This window comes from Elaeis guineensis, chromosome 7, assembly GCF_000442705.2.
Source record: "Elaeis guineensis isolate ETL-2024a chromosome 7, EG11, whole genome shotgun sequence".
NCBI classification, from domain to species: domain Eukaryota; kingdom Viridiplantae; phylum Streptophyta; class Magnoliopsida; order Arecales; family Arecaceae; genus Elaeis; species Elaeis guineensis.
Window position 1 is genome coordinate 103,723,708 of NC_025999.2, and position 11,132 is coordinate 103,734,839.

Sequence of the window (11,132 nt, forward strand, 5' to 3'; positions counted from 1 at the left end):
ATCGATGTTCTACACCTCAACTTAGTCGTTGACCGCACCAATCCTGAGAATTACACCAATGTCCTCTTGCCACAGGTAATTCGTCGACCATGTAGGAAACTATTTAGTGATTTGTTTGGGCCTCATAGCAGAAATTAGTCAACTTATGCGGGGAAACATTTTGTTACCCTTACGTAGGCTGATCCGTGGGAAAGAAGACAGAACGAACCGGCGGTAACATTAGTCAAACCAATAGTGGATCTGGGACCGTGTCCACGATTTTCACAAGGAACCGGTGGTCCAGCGGCAACTCTTTTTGGAGAAATAACCAATTCAACTTTTATGGAACACCCGATTTCTCCTTTCCATTGTCATCGACTGGACGTTGGAGTGGCAACTCTTTTTCGAGACAAATCAAATAACATCTTCTAAGAAACATATAATTGCCCATTCTCAATCCCATAATCATTTCCTGGACGCTGAAATTTTAACATAGATTCTTTTTTTTTTTTTTTTTTTTTTTGAGAGAGAGAGAGATCTACACTCACTACAATCATCCAGGCTCGGATCTTTGGAGATGCACCATCTAAAAGTCAAACAGGAACATTCAGCATTTTAGAGAAAGATGTGACCACAAAAGAAGTAATAATTTTGATATTTGGAATAATGATGTGTGAAGAAAAATATGCATATATTTTTAGTAAAAATAATATAATTTCATAATTAAAACTACCAAATGAGAAGAAATTTAAGTTTTAGCAGGACAAACTAAGTCCACGTCCTTTGGTCTTAGAGGTAGCAAAAATTACATATTTCCATAGGTTCTGGTTGTATCATTCGTGCGAAGGATTGATCGATCTTCTTTGTCTGAATCATCCTTTCGATACAACCCGGGCCCTATTTCCATTAGTTTTTACTTTGCATGTAAATATATTTTTGATGGATTTTGATGTTCTTAGAAGTTGTCTTAACTTCCCTTAAATAGAAAAATGCCAAAAAGTACTGCTACCAATCATCCATTCATTTGCTCCCTGGTTTGTCCATTGGATGTGACGGGATGGGCATCCAATAACTCATTTGTCGACAAGAATATTGGTTTTGGTAAACAGCTGGGGCCCTGCGGGAATACTTTTTATAATTCGTGAGGAGCGTGGCAATCTCCATCCGTCACGACCGCCGGCTGCCCGAGGTAATAAATCTTTCAGATCCGGAAAGAATAAGTTTATTTTTACGCTATATATTGGACATTGGAATCCAGATCGTGTCACCTCCTCTCGCTGAGCTGGATCATCCAGCGAGCTACCTGCTCTCTTGGGTTTAGCTGGGCCGGTGGCGGACAGATGGAGGAAAGAGACGAAGAGAGGGCCTTTTTTTTATTTTATTTTTAAACAGAGAAGCAACCTTCCATTGGAAGGAAAATTCCTCTCTCTCTTCGTTCGGTTGCGTTGTGTATACGGGGGGGATATAGATTATATATCTTGTGAAAGAGAGAAGAAGAGAAGAGGAGGAGAAGAAACTGAAAGCCAAGATGGACCCGCCGACCTTGCAGGAGATGTCGTACTACGAGCACATCCAGAGGCGCAACGAGGATAAGGGCTGCCTCTACGCTTGGTCTCTCTCTGTCTCCTTCTTCCTTCTAGTTCTTATTTTTGATGCCTGCTTTCTTTCTTTTTTTCATTTTTGATAGAGAGTATCTGAAATGGCAAAGGAAAAAAAAAAAATAATAACAAAAGCCAATTCCTGTCCCTTCTTCGTTCTCTGGCGTAATGAAACCCTTTACAATCATACCAATTAATATCTTAAGAATATGAAATATCTCCATAAATCTAATAATTATTTAAAGCAAAAATGATATCCTTAATTCCCTGATCAAGTCTTCATATTTTCAAAAAAAAAAAAAAAACTATCGCTTTAATTGGTTTATATTATTTATTTTTTCTCACTCCTTTTTGACTAACCATAGATTTTAAACAAATAGGGTAAAGATTAGCCCCTTCTAATGTCAAAAAAAAAAAAAAAAAATCTGTTTTCTTTTGCATGCAACTACCAGGATTTTTTCTTGGATGTACATGGTCACTCTCTACATGTGGTTAAGAGGCCAGAACTTGGAGAAGACTTCAAATAAACTCCTCCTTTTTTTTTTTCTTTGGAGCAATAGGGGCTTCCAAGAAAGTAATAAGTATTTGAACTTTAAACGCATATCACTCTTTACTGTAAATTTGATCAATTGGCAACGGGTTTGTGGGGAGTGGTACGGTTGTGGTTCTCCAGGCATAAATCAAAGCAGGAGTATTTGTGATTTCGGCACCGCTGCCGCTTTGTCTGACTTGTTGTCGTGTGGTGATGCGGTTCAAAATTACACCAAAGTTAGGATAATCGTGCGCCTGATGGAAGAGCAGTCAATTATCTTATCTAGATAACATCCGTACCATGGTTCATACACCTACACCTAAATCATTAACTCAGTCGAGTAGTTTGAAGAAATAGAATATGGCCACTAAAATATCATCTAACATAGCAGGGGAATTTTTTTTTTTTTTTTCAGAAAAAACATCTAAGATAAACTGGGATTTTGTCAAAGAGATATACCGTACCACAATATTTTGACGTCCATATACATTTGCTTTTAGCCGCAGATTACAAACCTCGTGATCGAGGAAAGAAGCAAAACACAAATAGCTATGTCAAAATTTCAGCAAGCAAAGCGATGTTGTGAGGACCTATACAAATGTATATTTAGTTTATATCGACTGTGCAGTAGATAGATTTTGAATATCTATATTAGACTACAAAATTTAAATAATATTTTTCGACTAATCTTTTTAGATCTTAGATTGTTATAAATAATATCGTAGTGGAACCAACCCATGGATATATGAATTAGGAATACTACAACACGGATCTATTTGATTGATCAGGGGTTGATCATAATATTCGTAATTGGATTTTTATAAATTTGAACTCTTAGTCTGAGAAGGATGCTAAGACCTAAATAGAAAGAGTATATGAGGACTCATACGAGCATGTGTTTAGTTCCACATCAGATATACAACAAGTAGATCTTAGATACTTATATAGGCCTAAGGAATCTCAATAAAATCTTCCGGCTAGTCCTTTTGAATGGCGTTTTGGATTGTTACAGATGCACTAAAAACACAAGGCTATTCTATAAATTCTCATAGTTATCTATCATCCTTTTAGAACACAAATGTTTTCAATTATAGAATGTATGCAATGCCTCTTGAAAAGTTACATAGATGGAGGCTTTTTTAGTAAAAATATTTATATTTCTTTTTCTCCATATATTCACAGTTATTCCCTGCTTTTCTCACTGTAGGCTGAAATTTTCTATGCCTCCAACCAAACCAAAGATTATGCTTATTTGAAAGCCACCCTCACGAGTTTAATTGGATTTTAATAGAGTTTAATAAGCTACATATGATGGGGCACTTGGCAAACAAATGAGAGACAAACTCCATCCTTGAACCATAAAGAACACATCCTAAATTTACCTACCAACCTTTTCTAGCAAGTACTTCCTTGGTATGAAGTTTATTTCACAAGGCAAGTCGAAGGAAGACCTTTGCTTACTTTGGGATAGCAGCCTTCCAAATAACTTTGCAGTAAGAGCATATGAGATTGACATTTTTGATGAATGTCTACAAGTCAATTAAGAAGATACCATTTTGGATGAGTTTCTAAGTGGGCGTATCAGTGATCCTCGATGGCCTAACAAAAGAAAGAATGCCTAGAATTGTATCCAATGCTCTGCTTGCAATCTAGTCAAAGGGCCTCTGAGTTTGATTCTCCAAATCATTGGAATATAACTGGGCAATTCGGCTTTAGGGATCTAGAGTAGAGGTCCTCAAAGAGAGAAGAAAGTGTCATTTGGCTTATCCAAGTGTCATTAGGCTTATCCAAGCTATTTGTTGACAACTTTCCAAAGAGAACTTCTTGGTGCATTTTTTTGATTCTTAACCCAAAACTTCTCCTTATATAATAAGCACTATCAATTTGCTTCCATTGGAGGTATTTGATACAAGGATAGACTTTCAAGTAAGGATGGCTGATTTACTTCTATCAAAGAGTATCTGACTCAAGGGTAAACTTCCAAATAGGGATGGCAATTGGATAGATTTTTTTAGGTACTCGACTCATCCTAAATCCTAATAGAACCCATGTAACAAAACTCTATGGGATTTGAAAAGAGTTTGGGATTAGACCCTCGAGTACCCACTATTTGAATTTGATTATATATATATATAATTTTACGTATATATATATACAAAAGAGGAGACTTGAACCTCAAAGCTCAAGGATAGCTAAACTTTACTTGGGTGGCTCTTGTAGTTTGTAGTAGTAGATGGTTGTTAGTTGTGTAGGCTATTTTTGATTACTCTTAGTGTTATATATTGGAACTTATTATTGGTTACATTGTTTTTCTACGGGAACTTCATGTTGGTTGTTTAGGTTTACATTTAGGCTTAATATTGGTAAATGGATTATGGTTGTTATAGTTTGAATTAGAATTTCAAATATCTGACCTGATCCAAATAGCCCGAATGGAATAAAAGTTTGGGTACCGCTTTTTGTGTCAATTTTTAATCAAACTTGGAACGAGTTCGAGTAGTAGGATTTTAAAAGGATTTGAGAGCAGGTAGGGCACATTTCATGGGTATCCTAGCCATTACCATTCATACTTCCAAGCCAACTTGGCTCAGAACAAGATTCATTTGATCCATATGTTTGCTGCCCAATTCTCCCCGCTCCTTGAATATGCACATAATATCCCAATTAATAATGCAATGAAGCCCACTATTTGTCTCCTTTCCTTTCCATAGGAATGCACGGTCCATCTAATTAATTTTGTTCAACATTCATTTTTTGGAAGCTTAAAGGCTAACATGTAGTAGGAAGGTAATGTAGTAAGAACCAGACTAATTAGAGTGACTCTACCACCCTGAGATAGAAGTTTCTCCTTCCACGCAGCCAATCTTGAATTAATCTTTTCCAACATGGGCATCCAACATTGTCTCGAGACTTTGTTGCCACAAAATGGATGACCCAAGTATGTGAATGGAAGTGAGCTTTTCTTATAATTCATCATATAAGAAAATCTGGAAATCTCTCCTTCATCAATATTCATGCAGACTATGGAACTCTTGTAGAAATTTATTCTCCCAAAGTTTATTCAACAATTCCTAAGAAGTTTGCAATGATCACCAAACAGAATCCAGAACAAAAACAAATTATAATAGTCAAAAATAATCTAACGTATTATATAATCATCTGGACAAAAGAAGAGGTGGCTCATGAGGGTGAAAGAAAAGAAGAAAACAACGCCACACCAATCTAATAAGATGCAAACTATTTTCACAAAACAAGCATGAGGGGTATATATACTCGCCTTCAACTGTATCACTACAATACACAGGCATAGAGTCAATTTATAACAGCCTCTATTACTGCAGCAAGATAAGATATGTCATATTTTATTGGGAGATGAATCAGCCTCAGCAATTTTTTGTCATGTTTGCAGCTGTATAATTGTCCTTCCTGGTTTTCCCTTCCAAATTCCACATATTTCACTTATTTATTTAATCAATCTACCTGCCTAATTCCTTTGCAGCTTGTTCGCACTGTGCTGCTGCTTCTGCTGCTATGAGACCTGCGAGTGCTGCCTAGACTGCCTCTGCTGCTGCTGCAATTAACCATGCAGAAAGAACGTGGAATAATATAATATAATACCAAAATGCCCTCTCTCTCTTCTGCATTTGGAGTTTGAAGTGTTCTGTCTAAAATAAAATATGTAGCTCTGATGTGGATTACTTGCTTACATTGTTTTGCGTATCTCCAAGAATGTCGTGAAGAATGCTCCTTTGTATTTTATACTAGAACTCGTAATATATTAGTGTGTATTTTGCATTCCTTTGCCGCATGAATCTCTTTCTTTGTAATTTCACTCGCGCAGAGAGGTACAAACCTCTATGAAGTTTGATAGGCGAGGATCACATACAAATTTTGCAGTTGAAGGATTAACTGGGCTTCAGAATGCATAATTGATTGTGCCACTTGAATTACTGGATATCAGGCCTCTCATTTCCATCTTTGTTCATTTCGTGCCAAGAGCCTTACCGTCTATCTTGACCATGCTAAGCTCACCAATCCTGGGCAATCTGGTGGCAACATTTTAGTTTCCGACTTAACTGGTTGTATCTGTACCAGGGCACGTTAAATACAGCCATCTTTAGATAAAAAAGAATGCTATGGTGGATGTTAGCACTTGTAGAAGAAGAAATTCCATAGTAACATGCAAGGCACCCATCTACCTTACCTTTCTGATGCCGGTAGAATTAATTTCGTACTGTTTGCCAATAGAAGTTCATCATGTCGCAGAATCAAGTTTGATCAATCTTACCCCATGGGTGATGAATGATTTTTACGGTCATGCGATTAAGTCATTATTCTAACCAAGTTTTCTAAAAGATGTTAAACTGTCCCTATCAGAGCAGGTACCTGAAGATGTTTGAGACGTTTTTAGAAGTTCTGCTTATAATACATAGAGCAAGTTGCATTGCAGAGTGAAGTGGAAATTGCTTGAGAAAATTCACAAAACTGCTGCATTGATACTGCAATACAGACAAGTGTGATCTTAGGAATTTAGCAGCCTGACATTGGTACATCAAACCAATATGCGACAATTGAAACAAAAACAGGACACAATCCTCAAAAAAATAATTAAGGCATGGTAGCTAACTATTTGCTTCCTATGGTACAAATATACGATCGACTCCTCCCATGTGGGAGATCTACCACTTGTCAAATGAGTGATAAATAAGGATGAGAACATCTGGCCATGAGATTAGAAGACGTACAAGCAGGTAATGGAGGTAACTAGTGTAGTTGACAATACTGACACTGCATTGACCCCATTATTGTCCAGAATGTTCATTCCTGAGATCTTGATCACGGTTGGTCCCTGTTTTCCAACCACCTTCACAAGAAGAACATAATTCCAAGATAATCAAAAAATTTGAAAAGTTATACATACAAAGGGAGTATGTGCCATCTTTGACAGCACAAGTTCATTGGCTTGAACGAAACAGAATGATTTGCAAAGTATCATGTTACCTTCTTGCGCAATGTGCAATATCCGCTGAACTGAAGTGTGGCACCCAGTAATGAATCCATCATGCTTCCGCAAAACCCTGCTGCTGAAGCTATAGGTATTATCAGGAACTGCCTCCAAGCCACATCTCCAGCACATTCAGTTGTAAGCAACCCAACAAGGACAAAAGCCAGACCGATAACACAGCCAGCTGCTGCAGCTGCTAAAAGTCCATCTATAGTGACTCCACCATTTGTACCTTTTCGGACTGTCTGATCAAAATGTAATTGAAAAATGACTACCAAAACTTCGTATTCTTTTGAGTACCTAAAAACCAAGTATCAGCTACTAGGTGTCATACAATCATTAAAACCAGATATTTAGTAACAAGCATGGTTTCAAATCCTAGTGGGACACCTTACAGGATGCCAAGATGGGGTATCTTTCCAAATGTTGGGATGGGATCATCTCACCATCATCCCAACATCTTGATCGGCATGTCCTCGGACATCAAAATTCCAAGTGTCGAGATGGAGTAGGATGGTGGTGCCTCCCATTCCATGGGAAAGCAGAGATAGCCATCCAACATGATTTAAAACCTTGGTAATAAGAGAATTTTGGTGGCATCTTAAGCAGGAAAAGAAAAGATTTCTTTCTATGAGCTCAAAGCAAATAATTCTAATTATCATAGTCATAGAACACAGTAGAATATAAAGCTATTTGACATAGATTACATCCAACCCGTTGGAACAAAATAGCCAATCTAATCACATGCTCAAGAAATGTCATGGGATTTATCCTGTTCTCGGATTGATGGTTCAGGGGTGGCTTAGTAAATGAGAAAAATACAGATTTGGACATAAACATAGACTTCGGCTAGTGCACTAGCATGCAACCTTGAGATTACAAGTGCAGCATACTTGAATCCCAAAAATTAGTTAAAAATCTTGTAGAATTTCTATCCATTTGGATGAGAACAAAAATATCACTACTTCTAACTTCAGGTAAGGATTTAAAATCATGACTTGGGAACAAAAATTAAGGTCCCAGACAATTAGCCTGTCTAACCAGGAGAAGACAGATAGGAAATGCCATCATATGAGGACATGATCTACCTTGGTTAAGAGTTGGGATATATTCCACATACATTCTAGGTCATTAATCAAGCTCAAGTATCGATGAAAACATATAAGAATGAAAATTCTTATTGATGTCAAAGAGGAAGAACTGTTTGTCTAATTCATTACTGTCCAATTCATACATAACAGAACCACAGAACTATATAAAAGAATAGATGATTGGCTGTGTCATCAAATAGGCACTAGTCAGACTGACAAGAAGAGGTATAACCATAAAGTGGATATGTTGTTTCTTCATCCATTCTTACTTATGCTAAAGCAAATCTTAGGAACATCAATGTAAGGTCAAACTAGTTATCCACAGCACCTGGAATGATGTCCCTAGGCACATGAAGATTTTTACCTTAAATGTTGTAATTAGTCGTGGTTGTGAATTGCTAAGCATTCCTAATTCTGAAGACCAAGTATCACCATTGCAACAGGCATAATGACCGATGATACCACCAACAAGGCCAGTCGTAAGACTCGACCGTTTTGTGTCCAAGCACATGTCTTGCCCACCATTTATCGCTGCAAATATGATTGCCAAAATAGATGCAATTGCACTATTTGCCAGAACTTGTACCCTGCAAAGACAGACACGCCTCCCTTAGAAAAGATGTGGTAAGACATTTGGTTTGAAATTGCATTTTGTTTCCATGTGCTGCAATGATTTATGGATGGTCAGTAATAGTGAGCAAAGTTCCAATGCTTTTAATATGAACTTGACCCAGCTATTTGCGTTTAGGCACAGACCAAAGTCTGCAAGTGCCTTGTTCAAACTCCAAGAACAATTACAAGAAATGATTTTCTTAAAAAGAAATACTGAATAAAAGCCTTATTGCCACCTCATTTTATACATAACCAAGAACACTAGTGTCTTGAGGTTTTAGCTATTTGATGATAAAATATGTTCGAGCTTGGTGGAGTCGTTATTGTTTTTCTGGTAAGGCAATACGTATGTTCACCCTAACTTTTGTAAAACCAAACTACACTAGTTATATATAATTTTGATATGCTTTCAGACACTTCTTTTGAAATAATTCCGCCATAAACAAAACAATCAAACTTTATATAATACTATCTCAAGCTAGACAACTTTGTGATTACCACCCCTACAATTAATTATCACTTAAATACAAACAAAGAGAACAAGCTAATATCTTCATTAAATGTCAATGCTCAAATGCTGAAAAGGAATAAAAACATATTCAATTCAAAAAAAAAAAAAGTTTCTTTCTGTTCATATAATTGTTACAGTTTCCAATTAAATTGCTGTTTTCAATCAAAAAAAGAAAAAGAAAAAGGAAACAATTCAATTGCTGTTCACTGACATGACACAGGAAAAAAATTAACAAATATCTGACAAGTCATACCTCGACATCCTGGCACAAAAAGAAGATTTTTCAAATAGGAAACTGAGCTAAGCTTTAAAGCAAACACGGAATAGGCTTTACAAGTTAAGCATAAAAATATTACACAACAAACAGAGCATAGATTGTAGGCGTAAAGATCCTCTGACAACATGATAAAACAATGTAATCAACCCAAACATCATAGGTAGGCTTCAAAAAATAATTAAAAAAAAAAAAGTCCTATGAAGATCGAACCCTATCTGATGTTCTTGGTGATACAGTAAACGGAATAACCATATTGAACTGAGTACGCCGGACTTTAGGATAAAGACCAAATTAAGGTCCATAGTCGGAGTCACCAAGGTTCATATCTGGAGTCACAAAGAATTTCGAAACAAGTTTAAATATCCTTGCCAGCTTAAGGTGACCTTTTTCTATTTGTGATCAGAGACACAAGCAGAGTTCGAGCTAACTATAATAAATATGTGATAAAAGGCAAGACTTTAAATGACGAAGCGAAATAGTTCAAAGAAGCTTGAGAAAGTCCTGGAATCTATCACGAATACCGAAAAGTGCTAAATCTCACCAATTCCGCTGCCCTCCCTCCTTGAACTCCGCATCAATGTTCCTCTTCCTCTCCTCCCCAACTCTCGTCAATTTGGAAGCCGTAAAGAAGAAGACTAGAAGTAAAGCCGCAAACCTTCGAAAAAATTCCCAGAGAACGATCAGAGCAGTGGAGCATATCCCGATACAAAGGGAAGAGGAGAAAGAGAGAAGAACTGGAACAAAAAAATGCGAACCTGTAGCCGGCCAGCATGTGGATCACCATCACTGGGATGCCAGTGAGAACGCCGGAGAGATCGACGGACTTCCGCTTGAAGGCTCTGGCCGCAATCAAGAAAGAGGTTACCAGGGAAACGGCGAAGCGAATCTGGATGCTATCCATCTCCATCCCTCAATGTCTTCTCCCGTGAAGTTGAGATCGATTAGGCGTTTCGATGGGAGAAATTAGGGTTTTTTTTTCAGAGGAGAGGAGACTCCATTGCCGTCTCCTTTGGCTCTTTTCCGTGGGGAGGAAGCAGAAGGTACTTCGAACCGGAGGGAGACCTTCGCCTTTTCCCTTCTAAAAAAAAAAAAAAAAAACATTTAGAGGGATTGGAAAAAAAAAATAAATTACTTTAATGAAGGGGTTGTGAAAATCGATTCTAACCATCAATTCAATTCATATACAAATTTTTTTAAATATATTTAAATTTAAATTAAATAAATTTAAATTATAAAAAAATTAACTCATTTAATCTATTCCTTTGTCAGACCGATTTTAGATTTCAGACAGTTGATCCATTTAATCTATTTAATAAACAGATCAAATCGAATTGGATAGGGTTGTAATATCTAAACCCATAATATATGGCTTAAAGTATTAAGTAGTTTAAATTGACTGCTGCCGTTGATTCTTCACCCTTCGATCTCATCTCAAGTATAAAAGGCTTTCTACTCTCTTTCCTCTTCCTATCTGACTTCCTATTTTCCAATGATGGTCGGGCTCTTCCACTTCTCTTTCATTGGCCA

The 11,132-nt window shown here is 37.0% G+C and overlaps 1 protein-coding gene and 1 long non-coding RNA gene across 3 annotated transcripts; one reads left to right on the top strand and one right to left on the bottom strand.

The window, feature by feature from the left end:
- The first annotated feature begins 1,109 nt into the window (after positions 1–1,109).
- Positions 1,110–5,907, top strand: LOC105047877 (uncharacterized). The gene is made up of 2 exons (XR_832522.3): positions 1,110–1,590; positions 5,609–5,907. It is a non-coding gene; the product is annotated as an uncharacterized lncRNA (long non-coding RNA).
- Positions 5,908–6,576: 669 nt separating this feature from the next.
- Positions 6,577–10,668, bottom strand: LOC105047876 (protein PGR). 2 transcript variants are annotated; one of them, XM_010926994.2, is made up of 5 exons: positions 10,361–10,668; positions 10,147–10,260; positions 8,570–8,792; positions 7,111–7,359; positions 6,577–6,973 (listed from the first exon to the last, which is right to left on the bottom strand). In XM_010926994.2, exons 1-5 carry the CDS (start codon positions 10,510–10,512, stop codon positions 6,842–6,844), a joined length of 870 nt encoding a protein of 289 aa, XP_010925296.1. In that variant the 5' UTR covers positions 10,513–10,668; the 3' UTR covers positions 6,577–6,841. The 2 variants fall into 2 exon arrangements, with proteins under 2 accessions (XP_010925296.1, XP_029121245.1); XM_029265412.2 differs by lacking the exon at positions 8,570–8,792 and having other exon boundaries at positions 7,111–7,414.
- Between the last annotated feature and the right edge of the window lie 464 nt (positions 10,669–11,132).